Source organism: Staurois parvus, unplaced genomic scaffold, assembly GCF_062004578.1.
Source record: "Staurois parvus isolate SC_StPar_1 unplaced genomic scaffold, SC_StPar_1.0 ptg001364l, whole genome shotgun sequence".
NCBI classification, from domain to species: Eukaryota; Metazoa; Chordata; class Amphibia; order Anura; family Ranidae; genus Staurois; species Staurois parvus.
Genome location: NW_028319160.1, coordinates 117,974 through 141,043, shown reverse-complemented (window position 1 = coordinate 141,043; position 23,070 = coordinate 117,974). Strand labels below are relative to the sequence as shown.

Here is a 23,070-nt window from a genome sequence, read left to right as displayed (position 1 = left end):
TGGAACAAGAAGTGAGAGAAATCACCTATTGCTGTGACAACTTTCCAAGATGGGATTTCTCTTCGCTTTTGAGAGATTTCTTTTCATTTCCTGTTTCATTTCCTGAACAGGAAGTGAAGTTAAATCTCCCCCAGGTTGGGCACAGGCATCTAGAAAGCTAACTCACAGGGGTTTTAACTTTTCCCTAAAACTAATAAAAAAGGTTGGCTTCAAATAAAATTTAAGTACAAACATTATAAAAAAAAAGCAAAAATACAGTTGTCTGTGAATGTTCTCATTGATTGAGGTCATAATATACTTGGTAGTCATTAGTCCAGCCCTTCTCAACCTTTTTAACTTGGAGGAACCCTTGAAAAAAAAACTTTCTGGTCTAAGGGAACCCCTGCTAAGTCCCCATTCATATTTGCAAATGGAGCCGACACAGATCACATGTGAGAACTCCAGCGGGGGTTCCTGGCGATTAGCTGCAGTAGGCAGTCCCATTGCAAGCAAAACAGTGCATCCATGGTTGATCGCTCACAGGTGATCGCTCTGAGTGATTACATGAGAGCGGCATCACTTAGCTATGTAAGCCAGCAGCCTTCCATTGCAATCAATGGGGCTGCATTCCCGCAGATAATAACTGGCAACCCCTGCTGGGGTTCTTGCATGTAATGGGTGTCAGCCCCATGCGCAAGTGTGAATGGGACCTTATAATTACTATATCTACAGCTCATGACACATTAGCATGATAGTTAGTGGGAAAATGCTCCTTGTTTGTGGTCATTGGAAAGAACTTCCCCTTACAGATGGCTAAAAGGATTATTGTTGTAACTTTTCTGAGAGGCAGAAGATTCCAATTGCTCAAGGAACTCCCAGCAAACTCTGAAGGGACCCTTGGTTGAGAAAGGCTGCATTAGTCTCATTCAGCTGGACTTAAAGATGTTTCACTTCTCATCCAAGTAGCTTCCTCAGCTTCAACAAATGTCACTAGATGAGGAAGTTGGGGAATAAACTGGGATAGAGGCCTTGAACACCATCTGCCCCCCCAAATAAAATACAGTTTTTACATCTCTACATCTCTCACCTTCAGCCATGTAACTTGAACAGTTAACAACTGACCCAGGATTCATGGCACCGAGGTGACTGGATGAGGTAATTAAATGGGGTGGCTAGTAGAAGTCGATCACATTCAACTGGACTTGTTCTGTCATGTTGAAGATGTTCTTCAGCTTCTACAAGTCACTTCTTCAATTCTAATGCTTGTAAAAAAGATACCCCAGCATTTATATCCACCCAGGTAGCACTGATACCATAATCCATTCACCGTGGAATATGTCAAGGTAGATGTTGGTTGTCTGAGAACAGGATGGGATGTGTGAAAGCGTTGGAAGCACCCTGTTCTAGGAGATGTTCAATATCCACAATGCAATTTTGATATCTCATTTGAAATCCCATTATCAGCTGAGAGGAGGAGTCCCTAATCATATGCAAACATCCACCAAAGATGCACTTCTACTCCCGTTACTCAGTCCCCTTCATCCAATCACCATGGAACGTGACAAGGTAGATGTTGATTGTCCAAGGACAGGATGGGAGGTATGAAAGCGTTGGAAGCACCCTGTTCTAGGAGATGTTCAATATCCACAATGCGATTTTGATATCTCATTTGAAATCCCATTATCAGCTGAGAGGAGGAGCCCCTAATCATATGCAAACATCCACCAAAGATGCACTTTTACTCATGTTACTCAGTCCCCTTCATCCAATCACCATGGAACGTGACAAGGTAGATGTTGATTGTCCAAGGACAAGGATGGGAGGTGTGAAAGTTGTGAAACTACCCTGTTTTAGTTACATAATCCCAACCTTGGTGTAAGAAAGTCTCCACAGGTATAAATCCTTTGATTTACATGGCTGAAGTTGCGAATTGCTGTCAAATCACCACTGTAGAGATGTTCAAATAGCATGGGCTTTTCTACACAGGCCAGCTGAGACCGTTCAGCATACCTTCAACCAGGGGCGGACTGACAACTCATGGGGCCCCCGGGCAATAGGGGATCATGGGGCCCCTTTGTCCTTGCCTAAACTAAAAAAAAAGCCTATGAAAAAGGTACCAGGTGCATCTCATGGGGCCCCCTACTGACCCCGGGCCCTCGGGCAGTGCCCGAGTTTCCAATTGGTCAGTCCACCCCTGCCTTCAACATACGCTGAACAGGTTCAGGCGGCCAGCGTGCAAGAATCCTATATGTGCAAAACATGGAGTCGCAGGTCCCCATCCCTGTTCAAGGATGGTTGTTCCAGTTTAATGTAGATAGTCTTGTTCAGGCCTCTACATAGAATGCCATTTTAACATCTTTACCCCGGCAATTTGAAAATTCACACTTTCAGCCATGTAAACGGAAGGATTAACACCTATGTAGACTTCTTGATACCAAGGATGGGATTATGTAACCAGAACAGGGTGGTTTTATAACTTTCCCATCACTGATCCTGTTCTTGGACAACCAACATCTGCTTTGACACAGCTCATGGTGTTTGGATGAAGGAGACTGAGTTGCCAGTGTCGATATACAGTAAATGCTCGGGTTTTGTCCTGACACTCAATGGATAGGAAATGTCTTCAATATAGCAGAACAAGTCCAACTGAATGTGACTAATAGTTGTACCATGACCTGGATAAATGAGAACATTCACAAGGAACAGAATTGTTTTACAAACTTTCCATCTTGTTCTTAGACAATCAACATCTGCCTTGACACACGCCATGGTGATTTTATTAAGGTGACTTGTATATCTGTGTTGATATATTCCTTGCAGCCGTTAGATCTTAGGAAATTACTATGATGAGTCTCAAAACGTCTTCAACATTACAGAACAAGTCCATGTTGAAGATGTGTCATGTTGAAGATGTTCTTCAGCTTCTACAAGTCACTTCTTCAATTCTAATGCTTGTAAAAAAGATACCCCAGCATTTATATCCACCCAGGTAGCACTGACACCATAATCCATTCACCGTGGAATATGTCAAGGTAGATGTTGGTTGTCTGAGAACAGGATGGGATGTGTGAAAGCGTTGGAAGCACCCTGTTCTAGGAGATGTTCAATATCCACAATGCAATTTTGATATCTCATTTGAAATCCCATTATCAGCTGAGAGGAGGAGTCCCTAATCATATGCAAACATCCACCAAAGATGCACTTCTACTCCCGTTACTCAGTCCCCTTCATCCAATCACCATGGAACGTGACAAGGTAGATGTTGATTGTCCAAGGACAGGATGGGAGGTATGAAAGCGTTGGAAGCACCCTGTTCTAGGAGATGTTCAATATCCACAATGCGATTTTGATATCTCATTTGAAATCCCATTATCAGCTGAGAGGAGGAGCCCCTAATCATATGCAAACATCCACCAAAGATGCACTTTTACTCATGTTACTCAGTCCCCTTCATCCAATCACCATGGAACGTGACAAGGTAGATGTTGATTGTCCAAGGACAAGGATGGGAGGTGTGAAAGTTGTGAAACTACCCTGTTTTAGTTACATAATCCCAACCTTGGTGTAAGAAAGTCTCCACAGGTATAAATCCTTTGATTTACATGGCTGAAGTTGCGAATTGCTGTCAAATCACCACTGTAGAGATGTTCAAATAGCATGGGCTTTTCTACACAGGCCAGCTGAGACCGTTCAGCATACCTTCAACCAGGGGCGGACTGACAACTCATGGGGCCCCCGGGCAATAGGGGATCATGGGGCCCCTTTGTCCTTGCCTAAACTAAAAAAAAAGCCTATGAAAAAGGTACCAGGTGCATCTCATGGGGCCCCCTACTGACCCCGGGCCCTCGGGCAGTGCCCGAGTTTCCAATTGGTCAGTCCACCCCTGCCTTCAACATACGCTGAACAGGTTCAGGCGGCCAGCGTGCAAGAATCCTATATGTGCAAAACATGGAGTCGCAGGTCCCCATCCCTGTTCAAGGATGGTTGTTCCAGTTTAATGTAGATAGTCTTGTTCAGGCCTCTACATAGAATGCCATTTTAACATCTTTACCCCGGCAATTTGAAAATTCACACTTTCAGCCATGTAAACGGAAGGATTAACACCTATGTAGACTTCTTGATACCAAGGATGGGATTATGTAACCAGAACAGGGTGGTTTTATACCTTTCCCATCACTGATCCTGTTCTTGGACAACCAACATCTGCTTTGACACAGCTCATGGTGTTTGGATGAAGGAGACTGAGTTGCCAGTGTCCATATACAGTAGATGCTCGGGTTTCGTCCTGACACTCAATGGATAGGAAATGTCTTCAATATAGCAGAACAAGTCCAACTGAATGTGACTAATAGTTGTACCATGACCTGGATAAATGAGAACATTCACAAGGAACAGAATTGTTTTACAAACTTTCCATCTTGTTCTTAGATAATCAACATCTGCCTTGACACACGCCATGGTGATTTTATTAAGGTGACTTGTATATCTGTGTTGATATATTCCTTGCAGCCGTTAGATCTTAGGAAATTACTATGATGAGTCTCAAAACGTCTTCAACATTACAGAACAAGTCCAGTTGAATATGACAATTTCTTACCTGGAACTTCTTGCTATTGATTAACAAAGCTAAACAAAGCCTTAGAATTAGCAGCATCCTGCTGGGCTTTGTGGTGTTAGCTGTTGAGCTACCTATCTAATAGTCCTTATAGGCATTGGCCAGCTGAAAAAGCACACATGTACATAAGGGGGGTGCGAATTGCGAGACAGTGGCGTAGTGTTGTCAGCCTGCAACAGAGTGCTATTCCGGGCAGAAGAAACTTTGCAATAGATTCACAAGAATGTTTTGATTTAGAAAACTGTATACAGAGAGACGTGATGCCAAACATACTTAAAAAAAGATTTACATTTTTCATATACTTCCAAAACCTCTTCAAGAAAACTTAAACCCACCTTAGATTGCTGTAGGCCCGAGCTAATTTCCCAGAAATTCGGTCAGAACCAAACACTACAACCCTCAAAGTTGAAGCTTTGGTGTCCTCGTTGCAGCTCAGAAATGGTCTTCTCTTTAGGGCTAGCATTTGGTTCTGTTGGATCTCCCAAATATGGGCACCTAGTGCATTTTGAGGAAGTGACTGAGATCTCTTGGACCGTTCCGGTACTCTCCGGGCTTGTGGGGTGTATAGGCTTCCTGCTCGCCTCAAGGGGAGACTCTGTTGAAGGTTGGACATTGAGCCCATTACTGAATGGGTTGGAGAATTGCCCGACTCTGCCTTTAGTTTGGCTTTGGGTCCATTATTCCTTGGTTTAAAAAACTTGCATATCTTCTGGGTGAACTTTCGGTTGACCCTTTCTTCTCTGTACTCTGTTTTGTCAGACATCTCCTGAGAGCTGTCATCGCTGTCTTCCATGTATCCGCTGTCTACACAGCTGGACAAACTGGACACAAAGGACTTTGTGCTGTTGTCTATGATATCACATGGACGGTTGATGGCAGCAATCTCCTCCTGAACGTTGCTTGGGACGTTCCAGTAGACATAGCACCTTGACTGATGGGAGAAAACTGAGTCTCGTTGGTGACCATCAATATTAACATCCTCCTCTACCTCTTCCAATTCCTCATCATCCTCATCTTCATCATCTTCCTCATTGACTTCATACTCTGGAGAAAGGCGCGTCGATCTAGTGCATCCTTCATTTAAAATGATATTATTCAGCACATCTGTCAAGACACAAAGCAGATTATATATTAACTTCACTTATGTATTACACGTTACAAAAACTAATCTGTTACTTCAGCAGAGTTAAGGTATTTGTCAGGGGGTGGGGCAGAAGAAGAAGTAATTGCAGAAAATGGTACCACACTCTTCTGGGGAAGGCTTTATATAACACCTGATGGAACCAAAGAAATAAAAGATTCCAGTGAAGGGCTGGCCGTATCCTGTTTTCAGAAATGTGTGTTCATTCTTATTACTGGTGATCTAATTTAGGTTAAAACGTTATTGTGTAGGAAGTTAGATTCTTTGGTAGGTTGTAGATGTTCAATAATTGTCTTCACTTTTTCCACAGAAGTGGAAGGATCAATAACAGACAAATTTACATAGACACTATATGGTCAAACGTTTAAGGACACCTGACCATCACAGCTATATGAGCTTGTTGGACAACCTACTCCAAAACCATAGTCATTAATATGGAGCTGGACCACTTTGTAGTTATAACACTCCTACTCTTGTGGCAAGGCCTTCCACAAGGTTTTGTAGGGTGTCTTTGGGATTTTGTGCTCATTTGTGAGGATAGGTACTCATGTTGAATGGAAAGATCTGGCTAACGATCTGCATTCCGATTCATCCTAAAGTTGTTCAGTAGGGTTGAGGTCAGTTACTGAGGTTGGATAAAAAGACCTGGATCACCATTGTCATTCCAATTAATCCCAAAGGTGTTCAGTAGAGTTGAGGTCAGTTACTGATGTTGGATGAGAAGATCCGGATCATCATTGGCATTCCAGTTAATCCCAAAGGTGTTCAGTAGAGTTGAGGTCAGTTACTGATGTTGGATGAGAAGATCCGGATCACCATTGGCATTCCAATTAATCCCAAAGGTGTTCAGTAGAGTTGAGGTCAGTTACTGATGTTGGATGAGAAGATCCGGATCACCATCGGTGTTCCAATTCATCCCAGCGGTTTTCAGTAGTGTTGAGTTTAGTTACTGATGTTGGAAGAGAAGACCTGGATCACCACTGGCCTTTCAATTCATCCCAAAGATGTTCAGTTGGGTTGCAGTAAAGAGCTCTGTGCAGCACACTTGAGTTCCTTTACATCCAACTAGTCAAACCATGTCTTTTTGAGCTGGCTTTAGGCACTGTGGCATAGAAATTCTAGAACAGAAAAATGGTCTTCACCAAACTGTTACCACAAGGCTGGAGGAGTACAGTTGCCTAAAATGTCTTTGTATGATATAGCATTAACAGGACCCTCCACTGGAAACAGCAGAGCTAAATCATTTTGTAGGGGATCCACATACTTTTGGCTATAAGCCAATGGGATCTCATGCTTACCAAAGTTGTCCTGGTCCCAGCTGTACGTATAACATTTGGGCACCGGCAGCGAGATCGGCAGGAAATGATCGGTGGAAATAGGAACTAAAAAGAGAGAGAAAAAAAACATATAATATAGTTTATCATTTTGTTACTTGAAATAGAATTTAAGGAAAATTAAACAAAAATATATATTTTATATCTGTTTATTGATCACATTGGAAGATCAATAATGACTGCTTATTATTTGCTGTACCGTCTTCGTATATAAATAACATTTATTTATTTCTTTCAGGTACTTGTATAGCGCTGTCAATATTATGCAGCGCTTTACATATATATATTGTACATTCACATCAGTCCCTAACCCTCAAGGGGTGTACAATCTAAGGTCCCTAACTTACATTCATACATACACATACTAGGGCCAATTTAGACAGGAGCCAATTCACCTACCAGCATGTCTTTGGAGTGTGGGAGGAAACCGGAGCACCCAGAGGAAACCCACACAGGTACAGGGAGAACATACAAACTCCAGGCAGGTGGAGCCATGGCTGGGATTCGAACCAGCGACCCTAGTACTGCCAGGCGGAAGTGCTAACCGTTTAGCCACTGTGCCGCCCCACATATACTATAATTATAAGGAAAGGGATCAGTGACAACCCTGACTATCCTAGAGAAATATAAAGCTATCAAATTCTTGCTTTCTTTTCCATGACACTCTATGGCAGGGGTGTCAAACTGGCGGCCTTCCAGCTGTTGCGAAGTCCCATCATGCCTCTGCCTTTGGGAGTTATGCCTGTAACTGTCAATCTTGCAATGCCTCATGGGACTTGTAGTTTGGCAAGAGCTGCAGGGTCACCAGTTTGACACCCGTGCTCTATGGTGAAAGAAGATAAAGCCAGACCATCCTGAACTCAGTGGCCAGACTCATCCACCTCACCACCCGCTCCACCTCTGCCACCCCCCTCTGCCTCTCCCTCCACTGGCTCCCGATTGCCCAACGCATTAAATTCAAACGTCTAATATTGACCTACAAAGCCGTTCATAACACTGCCCCTGACTACCTCACCAACCTGATCCCCAAGTACCACCCTACCCGCACCCTTCGCTCCTCACAGGACCTCCTTCTATCCTGCTCCCTGGTCTCCTCCTCCCACGCACGACTGCAGGACTTCTCCAGGTCCTCCCCTATCCTCTGGAACTCACTGCCCCAATCCATCCGACTGTCGCCTTCCCTCCCCACATTCAGGCGCTCCCTCAAAACCCATCTCTTCAGGGAAGCCTACCCCACCCTCACCTAACGGCCATTCTCCCTCATTCCTCCCACCACTTTATCCCCCTCAGCCACTTCATCCCCCTCAGCCACTTCATTCCCCTCAGCCACTTCCTATCGTTCCACTTCCCCCTCCCTCCTAGATTGTAAGCTTGAAAGAGTAGGGCCCTCTTACCCCTCGTGCGCTGTCTGTTTTTGTTGTACTGTGCCATGTATTGTCCCCCCTCTATTGTACAGCGCTGAGCAAACCCTTTGGCGCTATATAAACTCGATGTAATAATAATAATAATAATAATAATAATAAAGCCTCTAATATAGGGATTCTTAACCTTTTTTATGATGACCCCCCGATGAATTGCCTAATATGCCCCTATACCCCGTCACCATTACCAGTCCTACTAGGTACCAGTTAGACTTCATAGGATGTCAATGGTTTCATGTTATATATGGAGAGCTAGGAACAGAACAGCTCATAGAAAATCAGAATCATTTTATAGTTTGCTGTTTTTTGTGTACAATTAAAACATGGAATGGAGATGCAGTTACTGACAATGTTCATCCCATGTCATCGGACGCATCAAACTGATTTCTCCACTTTGATATTCACTTCAATGACGCAAACAGCGAGGTTTCCAATAGAGGTGTGTACAATGGAAATATTTGTTTAATTTTGGATTTGTTTGCTAAATTAATCATTTCCTTTTGTCATATTTGTTATGTTAGAATGATTCCTTTTAGGAGTTCATTTCGTATATTTGGATTTGTTTCAGATATTCGTTATTTTCAAATCGATTCGGAATTTGAAATTCAAGTTTCGAAAGTCAAATGTCCAAACTCAAATGACAGTTATATTCGTTCTATGTTATTATTTTCTGTTCTATTCTTTTATTTTATATTATTATTATACAGGATTTATGGCGCCAACAGTTTGCCCAGCGCTTTACAATATAACGGGAGACAATACAGCAACAATACAGTTCAATACAAGAGGGTTATTCTATTCTATTCATTTTTCTGTTGCTTTCTTTTCTTTTCTTTTCTACTCTATTCTTTTCTATTGTATAAAGCAGCCTAAGTAGGAATCATTTTTATTTTTGTTATTTCAGGTACTTATATATCGTTGTCAATTTATGCAGAGCTTTACATACATATATTGTACATTCACATCAGTCCCTAACCCTCAAGCAGTTGTATAATCTAAGGTCCCTAACTCACATACACATACTAGGGCCAATTTAGAGAGGAGCAGGGGCGGACTGACAACTCAAGGGGCCCCCGGGCAATAGGGGATCATGGGGCCCCTGTGTCCACCTCGCGGTTCACCAGTTCCTCCAGACTCCAGTAATTAGACACAGCCCGGCTAGAAGACAGAATAAAGCTGGGGATTATGGCATACCTTCACACAGGGGTGGGCTGACAACTCATGGGGCCCCCGGGCAACAGGGGATCATGGGGCCCCTGTGTCCTTGCCCAAACTCAAAAAAGCCTATGAAAAAGGTACCAGGGGCATTTCATGGGGCCCCCTACTGACCCCAGGCCCTCGGGCGGTGCCTGAGTTTCCAAATGGTCAGTCCACCCCTGGACAGGAGCCAATTAACCTACCGTCATGTCTTTGGAGTGTGGGAGGAAACTAGAATACCAGGAGGAAACACACAGGCACAGGGAGAACATGCAAACTCTAGGCAGGTGGTGCCGTGGTTGGGATTTGAACCGGCGACCCGAGTACTGCCAGGCAGAAGTGCTAACCATTAAGTCACATTATCATCTTATTTCACTTTTATACCTTACTGTATTTATTGCAATATGTTTCCATTTCAAATTTAAATTCATTTTCTAATCCAAATTCATTTTCGAATTCGGATAATTCATTTTGTTATTTTGGATTTGTTGAAATTTGTTACTATTGTGATTCGGAAATTCAGAGACAACCAAATAACGATAATTTAGTCTGAATTTTGATTTGTAACTAAACAAATCACACATTTCTAGTTTACAATTACTTTTAATTATTCAAAGATAAAAAACCTATCATTTGGTTCCCATCCCCCATGGCTAATGCTCTAAACCATAATGGCTTTTTCCTCCATCACTATATTTATGGATCCAGATTGGTGCCGATTCCTTGTATAGCTGCGCACAGCTTGGACAACCTCATGTTTAGAATGAATCATTTCTTCGCTCACCTGCTGCATCCCCCAGCAGTCCGGCCTGTTTCCCAATTTCCTGCAGTCTGTCTTTCAGCCAGTCCCGTTTTTTGTCTGCATTATTCTCATTGGCCGAGTATTCCAAAGCCTCTGTCAGATCTGCAAAGAGGGCTTCAAGTTCTGCTAAAGTCTTAGGCTGGAAGAGTAAAATGTTTTATCAATTAGCAACCAGAAACCAAAATGTATTTATTTACATTCTTTACATATTTATACTCTAGAGCCGTGGTCTCCAAACTGCAGCCCGAGTGCTTGATGCAGCACTTTGCTTGCTTTTAACCGGTCCTTGGGACACCATTCCTCCTAATGACACCAACGATGGGGCACTATTCCTCCTAATGACACCAATGATGGGGCACTATTCCTCCCATTGATACCAATGACGGGGCACTATTCCTCCCACTGACACCAATGATGGGGCACTATTCCTCCTAATGACACCAATGATGGGGCACTATTCCTCCTAATGACACCAACGATGGGGTACTATTCCTCCCACTGACACCAATGATGGGGCACTATTCCTCCCATTGATACCAATGACGGGGCACTATTCCTCCCACTGACACCAATAATGGGTCACTATTCCTCCCACTGACACCAATGACGGGGCACTATTCCTCCCACTGATATCAATGACGGGGCACTATTCCTCCACTGACACCAATGATGGGGCACTATTCCTCCACTGACACCAATGACGGGGCACTATTCCTCCCACTGATATCAATGACGGGGCACTATTCCTTCCACTGACACCAATGATGGGGTACTATTCCTCCCACTGACACCAATGATGGCACACTATTCCTCCCACTGACACCAATGATGGGGCACTATTCCTCCCACTGACACCAATGATGGCGCACTATTCCTCCCACTTACACCAATGATGGGGCACTATTCCTCCCACTGACACCAATGATGGGACACTATTCCTCCCACTTACACCAATGATGGGGCACTATTCCACCCAATGACACCAATGATGGGACGCTATTCCTCCCACTGACACCAATGATGGGACACTATTACTCCCACTTACACCAATGATGGGGCACTATTCCTCCCACTGACACCAATGATGGGGCACTATTCCTCCCACTGACACCAATGATGGGGCACTATTCCTCCCACTGACACCAATGATGGGGCACTATTCCTCCCACTGATATCAATGACGGGGCACTATTCCTCCCACTGACACCAATGATGGGGCACTATTCCTCCCACTGACACCAATGATGGGGCACTATTCCTCCCACTGATACCAATGACGGGGCACTATTCCTCCCACTGATACCAATGATGGGGCTCTATTCCTCCCACTGACACCAATGATGGGGCACTATTCCTCCCACTGACACCAATAATGGGGCACTATTCCTCCCACTGACACCAATGATGGGGCACTATTCCTCCCACTGACACCAATGATGGGGCACTATTCCTCCCACTGACACCAATGATGGGGCACTATTCCTCCCACTGATATCAATGACGGGCACTATTCCTCCCACTGACACCAATGATGGGGCACTATTGCTCCCACTGCTACCAATGATGGGACACTATTCCTCCCACTGACACCAATGATGGCGCACTATTCCTCCCACTGACACCAACAATGGGGCACTATTCCTCCACTGATATCAATGACGGGGCACTTTTCCTCCCACTGACACCAATGATGGGACACTTTTCCTCCCACTGACACCAATGATGGGACATTATTCCTCCCACTGATACCAATGATGGGACACTATTCCTCCCACTGACACCAATGTTGGGGCACTATTCCTCCCAATGACACCAATGATGAGGCACTATCCCTCCCACTGATATAGGTTTTACATGAATAAATAAAAGCTGATCATTGTAAGCACCCTTGCCAGGGGTAAATGATTTGTCTCATCTATGTAACTGATACATTCTGCTGGAGAGCTTGTGCTTTTGAAAAACAAGACTTACTGGCTGGATCATCAGATGAAAATAGAAGAAAGAAAGCCTTAAAAACAATGCGGCCATCACATCTAAGCTGCAATATATTAAATGTTTGCTTTTGGGTTCAATACCTCTTTATAAATACATACTTGAATAGAATTTTTTTTTAATCACTTCAATCCTCCCTTGGCCCAAAAGTTGAAATGTTATCTAACCCTGAAAATAACGCGGACTATCCTTCTGAGTATGTAACCTGAACGGTGACAGAACGAGTGTCAGGAAGAGAACATCGAACTCCATGCACTCACCTTGAGAGCATCTCCAATGGCTGAGATCTGGCTGGAAGGGCCCAGGCTGGCCTGGTAGAGGTGCTGGATGAGGGAGATGTATGTGTTCTCAGCACTTTGCTCTGTGCTACTCAGATGTTCAGCGACTGATAGGAATTCTCTAGGAAGCTCCGCGGGGTTCACCAACAGCACCGTTCTATGGGGAGAGAAGTGTCCAGAAAAATCAGGTTTTATGTGTTCCAATTATTATTGTTTAATCAGATTTATTATTATTATTATTATTATTATACCAATAATAATAATCATCATCATCATCATCATCTTAAAAGCACAACAATGACAGCAGATGCCTAACAGACTGTAGTTACTCAGTGCACCAGCAGATGGCAGCACATGACAATGTAGGGATGATTTACTAAAACTGGAGCACTCAGAATCTGGCGCAGCTGTACATGGCAGCCAATCAGCTTCTAACTTCAGCTTGTTCAATTAAAGGGTTATGCCGGCCATAGACGGGTCGAAAATTTGACAATCGGCCGATTTTCCCGGCAATGATGGGAAAATTGGCAGATCATTTTATTGATAAAAAATCTGCACATGAGCCGTGACCTGCAAGAAGAAGAAAAATAATAATAATAAGAAAAATAAGAAGAAGAATAAGAAGAAGAAAAAGAAGAAGAAAAAGAAGAAGAAGAAAAAGAAGACGAAAAAGAATTCCAATCCGCTATTATATTTTATATGAAAAGTCTTGCGTTTGCAACAATGTATCCATTTGTATCCGAATAAAAACATCTGTATCTTCTTCTTCTTATTCTTTTTCTTCTTCTTCTTCTTTTATTCTTCTTATTATTCTTATGTATTGCAAGGGACAGCAGTAATTATGGGGTTAAATGCTGGCCATAGACGGGATGAAAATCGGCCGATTTTTTTACCGTTGGTGGTAAGGAACAACTGATTTTTCATTTGTTTTTAAAAAAACGGCCTATTTTCAACCCGTCTATGGCCTGCATTAGTCTAGGTTCACACCTATGAGCATGTAACATGTTCCCAAAGGTGAACTAATGCACACCATAGATGGTTAAAAAATCAGCCGTTTAAAAAAAAAAAAAAAAAAAAATCGGTTGTTCGATCGGCTGATGTTACCACCAACGGTAAAGAAAATCGGCTGATTTTCGTCCCATCTATGGCCAGCATTTAACACCATAATTACTTCTGTCCCTTGCAGAGACGGGAGCACACAGGGGAGCAATACATAAGAAGAATAAGAACAATAAAAGAAGAAGAAGAAAAAGAAGGAGAAAAAGAAGAATTCCAGTCCGCTATTATATTTTATATGAAAAGTCTTGTGGTTGCAACAATGTATCCATTTGTATCCATTTGGGATACAAATGGATACATTGTTGCAACCACAAGACTTTTCATATAAAATATAATAGCGGACTGGAATTCTTCTACTTTTTCTTCTTCTTCTTTTTATTCTTCTTCTTCTTATTGTTCTTCTTCTTCTTTTTCTTCTTCCTGCAGGTCACGGCTCATGTGCAGATTTTTTATCGGTAAAACGTTCGGCCGATTTGACCATCATTGCTGGGAAAATTGTCCGATCGTCAAAATCGGCCGTGAATTTTCCAACATGCCCGATAAAAAAAATGTGCAAAAAGCCCGAAAAACGGCCGACCAATTAACCCACAAATGGTGCGAAAATCGGCCGATTTTCGACCCGTCTATGGCAGGCATAAATCCCAGTACTAACTGGTGGCACGCTTACCCTCTCCCAGGACTACCCAGAATGCTCCTCTCGGGAGCTGTACTCACAGGATGCTGGGCAGGGAGGACTTCGTTAGGAGACCTTGCTCTGCTCTCACCAGCCGCTGGTAGGAAATTCCTGTATAGACAAGAAAAATTCAATGAAATAAAATGAAATACAATGACATCAGTTAAGCATTCCATGGTGATGTACATGAACTATAGCAGGAGGAGGGAGCACGCCAGATGTTTAGGTTGGTAGTTCCATGATAGAAAGCATGAATTTTGGAGATATCCTGGTTCTTAAAATGGTTGTAAACCTCAGACTTGAAATATGAACAAAGCAAATCCCCCCAGAGCAGTGGTCTCCAAAGTGCGGCCCAGGGGCCAGATGTGGCCCTTGCTTGATTTTATCTGGCCCTTGGGGCATTATTCCCTCCACTGTCAGCAACAGGGCATAGTTCCTGCCACTGACACCAACAATGGAGCACCATTCCTCCCACTGACCACATTAATGGGGCATGACACCAATGATAGGACAATATTCCTATAGATGGTGCATTGTTTACTGCCACTGACACCAACAATGGAGCACCATTCCTCCCACTGACACCAATAATGGGGCATGACACCAATGACAGGACAATATTCCTATAGATGGTGCATTGTTTACTGCCACTGACACCAACAATGGAGCACCATTCCTCCCACTGACACCAATAATGGGGCATGACACCAATGACAGGACAATATTCCTATAGATGGTGCATTGTTTACTGCCACTGACACCAACAATGGAGCACCATTCCTCCCACTGACACCAATAATGGGGCATGACACCAATGACAGGACAATATTCCTATAGATGGTGCATTGTTTACTGTCACTGACACCAACAATGGAGCACCATTCCTCCCACTGACACCAATAATGGGGCATGACACCAATGACAGGACAATATTCCTATAGATGGTGCATTGTTTACTGCCACTGACACCAACAATGGAGCACCATTCCTCCCACTGACCACATTAATGGGGCATGACACCAATGATAGGACAATATTACTATAGATGGTGAATTGTTTACTGTCAGTGACACCAGGATATTTTCTACTCCCACTGGCCACAGCTTGGCCTCCCTAAAGTTTGAGGGATAGTAAACTTTGGAAAGTTTGGAGACCCCTGCTCTATAGTATGTGCTTGTCTCACCCAGAGAACTATGTGTCATTTCTGTCCTCTGCCTCCTTCCTCTGCTATCTTCATTAATCACTTCTGACAAGTTTTCCTAACACCAAGAGAAAACAGGTGACAGGGGAGGGATCTCCAGCACACAGCCTGTGGTTGACAGTGTCAGCTCTGTTCCTGTGTGCTGTGTGGAAGGGGTGTGTCCCTTCCCTCCAATCAGCTCTCAGATCTCTCCTCACTGAGCTCTGCAGAGTGTAATTTTAGCTCCTCGCCACCTTTTATTTTGAACTCTCAGGCAAGCTTTATAAATTCTGGAAGAGCGGACTGCAGATAAACAGGTACAACTTATGTAGGAGAATTTGTTTCATCTCTGTGTATCAACTGAGGCCAGTCACTGGTCGTGTCCAAAGGTGGATAGTTGTTCTACACATGGCCTGGGTTCCTAAGGCCCCTTTCACATGGATGTTCCAATCGGGTGCACCTTCCTGATCGGAGGCTCTATTCTCCTCTATGGAGCGGCAGGTGTAAATGTGTCCATTTACACCCGCCGACACCCAATCTGATCCGATCCGCCAAAAAGAGACGGATGGGGATCCATTCCCCTTCCATCCATCGGATGGGATGGCAGTCAGATGGAAACAGACAGGTGGTTTGTTTCCATCCAACCACCCATAGAGGACAGCGGTCTGTATCATTGCAGCAGCGGAGCGAACACGGACCTGTCATCCGCTTGCTCAGAGGGGATCAGCGGAGAGATCCCCCACTGAGCAAGCGGATCCTGATGGGTCGGCCCCATGTGAAAGGGGCCTAAGTATCTTTTCCCCATTCATGGGAACTGCATTAGATACCCCCTTGAAATAAAGTGAGAACAAAGTTTCTACAGAACAGCGGTAGGCGACCATTCATTCCAGCATGCGTTGGGCCATAAAAGGGATTTGATATGAAAGTATAGCTAAAGCCAAATCTTTTCCTTTAAAGGGTAACTCCGCTTTCATGGGAAAAAAATTAGCAAATAAAATAAATGATATAGCGTATACAATTGCGATTATTCAAGTCATATTGTAATTGAATGTTATTTAACCTCCTCGGCAATGTGATTCTTTCCGATTTTTTGTGCTGAAAGCGGTACATTTTTTTGCATGGAAATATGTAGTTTTTTTATTGTAGGCCTGTAATTTTTAGGAATAACTCACTGAAATCTGTCCGAACAAGAGTCTAGTAAACATCCCGGGGATGATAAAATTTGAAACACTAAATCATAAATTATAATTTAATAAATAATCATAAAAAATAATAATATAATAATAATAAATTTAATTCAATAATATAATCAAACCAAAAACACCGAAATGTGAAATACAGAGGCAAGTTCGCACATCGCTGAGCAAAGTCGCAAAATTGTTTTCAGTGTCTGATGAGGAATTTCCCCCACCAATCATTATCACTCAATTCTGCAAGTGGTTCTGATTTACTATTGCTGTTCTCTAGCCGGTCTAAAACCGCGTCTGACCTAAAGGGACGCTTTTTGGATGCCATGGACGTTTCTCAGTTTCAAGGCAGAAAAAACAGTAAAAATGCAGGCAGGGCGCCGGACAAAGCACTCGGGACACAATGTATGTGAAATGCATTGAAATAGCAATGACAGCAAAAATGACATTTTTAAAAAAATTCAAATTTCCCACCGGTTCTGGCGCCCGTACGTCCCGACGTCACAGGGACCGGAACACAGAAGCCGGATGCCGGCATCGGCTGGAGGAGATAGCCGGGGATGCTGGAGGGGACACATCGCGGGAGCGAAGGACAAGGTAAGTGCTGCAGGGACCCCCAGAGCAGCGCCGCATGGTAAGCCCGAGTGTAGCTCGGGGTTACCGCTTTTGGTATAGAAATTTTACCCCGAGCTACACTCGGGAACACCGCTAAGGAAGTTAAAATGACCTTTCCGTTTCCATCTGCAAAATACAATATGGTAACCTGGAGGTGTTCTGTACACAGGTGGTATACAGAAGGCCTCCCCAGAAATGTCATTTCCTGCAGTGGTTGGCTTAATGACTTTCACAAACGTTTGTACTAAGTGAGATTTTCGGCATCTCCTGCAACAAAAAAGTCATTTTTCGTGAGATACTCCCAAAGGGGAATCAAGTCTAACCCTAGGTTCACATCTGTGCGGGTGGTGCACGAAAATCCATGCAGCCGCACCACCCACACTGAGAATTGCAGACCCACGGGCAGGTGCCATTACTTTTAATGGCACGCCGCCCGCATTGGGAAACGCAACCGTACTGGGAACCTCGGCTGTGTTTTCCAAAAACGTGCAGGGACCTCTTTCCCTGCGTGTCACGGGCACGGGAGTCCATTCAAATGAATGGGCTCTTGTGCCTGAGCAAAACGCGGCTCACACGACCGCCTAGGTGTGAACCGGGGGTTAAGAGATGCAGACCCTGCCACTTTCCTCATTAGAGCCCTGCAGGTGCAGCAGCTGATTGATAATTACAAAACCACTCCCATACAGGTTCACTCTGCACATGGACAAAGGCGAACAAACAGCTATTCCTTCAGAATAACACAAGGTAGGAATCTGCAACAAAGTTTACTAAAATCCCTGCAATGTACATCGATCACCCAGAAGGGAGAGGGTTTTTTCTCAACAAAAGTGGAGTTGTTCTTTAAGTTTTGGATAGAGCAGGGAAGGGTTGAATCCTCTGTCAGGTTTTTCTTGTCCTCACTGGGCAGATTAACCCTCTCTATTTGTCATGGTGGCCACTGTTGCCAGAACAAGAAAAGGAATTGCAACATTTTGGGGCTCATTCACACCGGGGTATGTTTCCATTTTTAAAAATGTTAACGTTCCACTTCACATAACTCTATGTGCAGCAGTACGTTGTGATGTGTGTTAGCACATTGGGACATGCTACGCAGACATGCAACATGTCCCAGTTTTTTCAGGGCACAACAATGCAGCAAATTGATGTAAACTGAAGCAATAGGACATAAGGAAAATTGCCTTATCTATGCCTTGGGAGTGCGTTGGACAACGCCGTCCAACACAGCCCAACAAGGCTGGTGTGAATGAGGTCTTGTAGCTCTCACCAAAACAGGAAATAGAGAAGCTCTTCCAATTATAGTACCTGTTCCCAGGAGTGTATTTAGAATTTGTGCTGCCCTAGGCCAGTGGTGGGCAACCTTTTTTTTCAACTGAGCCAAATCTCGCCAAAACCACGATTGAAATTTATTTTGAGAGCCACATTTTTAAAACTGAAAATACATCCCCCATATAGTAATTCATCCCCCATAGTAATTCATCCCCCATATAGTAATTCATCCCCCATATAGTAATTCATCCCCCATATAGTAATTCATCCCCTATATAGTAATTCATCCCCCATAGTAATTCATCCCCCATATAGTAATTCATCCCCCATAGTAATTCATCCCCCCTATAGTAATTCATTCCCCATATTGTGTCAATCCACTTACCTTTGCTCCGCGCGTTCCTCTCGCCGTGTTCCCGCGTCGTTCCGGTCTTCAGGGCGGACTGTGAGAGGAGTTCGTCACGCTGCCCCGCCTACATCCTGGCTGCCCCGCCTACATCCTGACAGCCAATGTTTGCCACGCTCCGCGGGCCGGATTAAAAGGTCCGCCGGGCCGTAGTTTGCCCATTGCTGGGCTAGCTGCAGAGTCCTGACTTTTGGGGCGGCCGCCCGAGAGGAGGGAGGGAAGCGGGCGCCCGGCACACAGAAGAGCCACATTGAAGTGTGTAAAGAGCCACATGTGGCTCGCGAGCCGCGGCTTGCCGACCACTGCCCTAGGCCAACTGTGACCCCCGCACACCACGGCCACCGCGACCCCCGGAGAAAGACTTACCCTCACAACAGCTCCCTTCCCGGACTCCCATGGCCGCTCCCACGGCTCTTCTCACTTCGCTCTACTGCCCAGCCAGGTTCCCAGGAGAACCGGCATCCCTTCTTCCGGGGGGGGGGGCCCTCCTCTCACTACGTTCTGCCACCCAGCCTGGTGCCCAGGAAAACCAGCATCCCTTCTTCCTGAAAGATGGAGCCCAAGGAAAAACGCCTTGTTTTCCTTGCGGCACATACACCCCTGCTTGTTCCAGTGACAGCCATCTAAGACAGTCATTCTTAACTACTGGGCTGTTGCCCACCTCTGAGCTGTGGGCTCCCTTCTCCTTTGGCCTCCAGCAAGCTGCAGATCCCTTAACCTCACACAGTGCCTCCCAGCTCCCATAGTGCCCCCCCCCCCCCAACTTCCCAGGCCCACTGAGAGCCCCAGAGTATGGCAGAGCCTCCAGCTCTCCATAGTGCTCCCAGCTTCCAATAGTGTCCCAAAGTGCTCCCCAACCTACCACAGTGGCACCCAGCCCCATCTAGAGTCTTCCAGCATTTCAATACATGTTTTGCACTCCCATACTTTTATCAAGTGAGTGTAAATTATTGTTTTTACTTTTGGACATGGAAGGTTTTTAAAGAATTTACTGGGCCCTGCTCTCAAAAAAACTTGAGAACCACTGATTTAAGATGGTATTTCCCCTCTCTCTCCCCTCTTTCAACCATTAACGTCTTTGTCCAAAACTACAAAAAAAAAAGTTGACTTTAGACATCCTTTAAATTCAGCCATCTAAATCTGTTCTTCATTACACTGGGGACAAGTCCAGAGATGCTTGTAAAGTACAAAGTAGAGAACTGGGTAAAGGGTGGACTGTAAGTGCAGAAGGTGTACAGGGCACATCTGCCCCTGGGCCCTCCAACATTTCTCTGTCTGACATCCATTTTTCCATCTGTTACCTGCTGGTTGAGCTTCTAGAAAGCTTAGGAAGAATTCATGAGAACATATTAAACCTTATGAAAAATCTTCACCATAAGCTCTCGTTAGGCCGGTCAAAGGTTTTTGTATGAAAAATGAGGTGGCCTTGGTGTTTATTTTGCAGCAAAGCCCATAAGGAGATACCTGGAGCTTTTTGTTCTTCACTGATGAAGCTGAGGAGCTCCTGATAGATGTCACAATATGGAGCAGGCCAGGTTAGAAAGACATGGAACGTCTCGAAGGCCTTCAGAAGAAGGTCACACTCTTGAGGGATCCATGGAGCCTGTGGGAACCAGACAGATAATATGTGGTCACTGTAGCTAATGTCATGCCTTTAGAAAAATGCAAGTCACATTTGCTCCCCTATATATTTTATATACAGTATATATATAGCATTGACATGTCACAGCGTTGTAGAACGTTTAAGAATTGATTGTCCAGAATGGATTATCTCATCCAATCACTGTTTTTCATGTAGGTCAATGCCAAGGGTAGGGCATAGACATGACTGCTTGACCAGTTTGATCGGTTTATGGAACATGTCTTCTAACCACCGTCTTATATCTCTGGGTACCATTAGGGAGTAAACCCTGAGGCAGACCCAAAATATTCTGAACATTAGTGGCAAATCACCAGTCTCTTCTCAGGCCTGGACCACCACTTACTGAAAGGACAGCAAAATGGAACATCAGAGCCAAGGGAGCAAGAAGTTCATATTCACATTTTTCTTGAGCCTGCAGGAAAAGCAAAAGACAAACATTTTCAGTGCCAACTCTGCCCAAAGCTTATACATTTCAGATTTTACTTATATATACGGCAAATAAATACATATTTTATTTATCTTTTTTCAGTTGTCTGGGAAAGGTATGGAAATCCTATAAAAACCTAGTCTATATGTGGTCAGCGGGTTGCATTAAGCATATTTTAACGCTGACCTTCACTGTCCATATCCACTTTCTCCCATTCCTCTCATCCCCCTTCTGTCAAGGTCAGGGTCAGGCTTGGAGACCAATAACAATAGCAGTAGTGAGGCTCCCACCGAGAGTAGGATAAGTACACTAACATATCATCCTGGAGGATGAGGCAGGCTCTCCTGAAGTGTGGGGTATAAGTACTAACTGGTGTGCACCAGAGCTCCTGATGGCTTCAACAATCACCTCTACGCTGACGACACCCAAATCTACCTCTCCACCCCTCTCCTCACCCCCACTATCTCCGCCCGCATCACTCACCTCCTAAACGACATCTCAGACTGGATGTCGCTACATTTCCTCAAGCTCAACCTCTCCAAAACCGAGCTCCTCGTCTTTCCCCCTGCCCACACCCCCCCCCCCATCCTATCCATCATCACCAACAACTCCACTATCTTTCCCGCCCCGCAAGCCAAAGTCCTTGGCGTCATTCTGGACTCGAACCTCTCCTTCCATCCGCATGTCAAATCACTTACAAACACATGCAGGCTCCACCTCCGCAACATCGCCAAGATACGTACCTTCCTCACCCCAGACACCACCAAACTTCTAGTACACTCCCTCATCATCTCACGCCTTGACTACTGCAATTCTCTTCTCACCGGCCTACCCAAGTGCAGGCTCTCCCCGCTCCAGACCATCCTGAACTCAGCAGCTAGACTCATCCACCTTACCACCCGCTCCACCTCTGCCACCCCCCTCTGCCTCTCCCTCCACTGGCTCCCGATTGCCCAACGCATCAAATTTAAACTTCTAACCCTGACCTACAAAGCCGTTCACAACACTGCCCCTGACTACCTCACCAACCTGATCCCCAAGTACCGCCCTACCCGTACCCTTCGCTCCTCACAGGACCTCCTTCTGTCCTGCTCCCTGGTCCCCTCCTCCCACGCATGACTGCAGGACTTCTCCAGATCCTCCCCCATTCTCTGGAACTCACTGCCCCAATCCATCAGACTGTCGCCTTCCCTCCTCACATTCAGGCGCTCCCTCAAAACCCATCTCTTCAGGGAAGCCTACCCCACCCTCACCTAACAGCCATTCTCCCCCTCTCCTCCCACCCCTCATTCCCCTCAGCCACTTCCTACTGTACCATTACCCCCTCCCTCCTAGATTGTAAGCTCGAAAGAGTAGGGCCCTCTTACCCCTCGTACGTTGTTTGTTATTGTTGTACCGTGCCATGTATTGTCCCCCCCCTATTGTACAGCGCTGAGCAAACCCTTTGGCGCTATATAAACTCGATGTAATAATAATAATAATAATAATAATGGTAGAAATGTGTTTTTGCAGTCATCAGGATTGCCTCGCCAGGAGGTGAGCAATATGAGGTCGAGTAGCAGATATAGCAGGTAGAGATCAAGCAGAAGCGTAGTCAGAAAACAAGCCAAGGGTTAGTACCAATGGTTGCAGGTTGGGAACAAGTGGAAACGTAGTTGAAGAACAAGCCAAAGGTCGGTAATGAGCGGTACTGGTGATAAGGACAGCTGAAGGTATGCAAAGTAGCAAGATATCTGCTGGAGAGAGCACAGTACTGGCAAACAGGAAGTGCAAAGGCTTGGCTTAGACAGGAAGTTCATGGGAGGAGGAAGTAGTTCAAGGTCCACCAGAAACAAGGTACAAGACAAGAGTATCCA

The 23,070-nt window shown here is 44.8% G+C and overlaps 1 protein-coding gene across 1 annotated transcript in view; it reads right to left on the bottom strand.

Annotated features, from left to right (window-relative positions):
* The window catches only part of PIK3R5 (phosphoinositide-3-kinase regulatory subunit 5), a 107,406-nt gene that overhangs the window by 22,489 nt on the left and 61,847 nt on the right, over nucleotides 1-23,070 (bottom strand). Inside the window, exons 4-10 of the mRNA XM_089661667.1 lie at nucleotides 21,131-21,199; nucleotides 20,610-20,748; nucleotides 14,533-14,602; nucleotides 12,742-12,916; nucleotides 10,472-10,628; nucleotides 7,034-7,117; nucleotides 4,930-5,698 (exon numbers count right to left, since the gene is read on the bottom strand). Of these exons, the coding sequence (XP_089517793.1) occupies nucleotides 4,930-5,698; nucleotides 7,034-7,117; nucleotides 10,472-10,628; nucleotides 12,742-12,916; nucleotides 14,533-14,602; nucleotides 20,610-20,748; nucleotides 21,131-21,199 (1,463 nt within the window). The remainder of the gene's footprint in view (nucleotides 1-4,929; nucleotides 5,699-7,033; nucleotides 7,118-10,471; nucleotides 10,629-12,741; nucleotides 12,917-14,532; nucleotides 14,603-20,609; nucleotides 20,749-21,130; nucleotides 21,200-23,070) is intronic.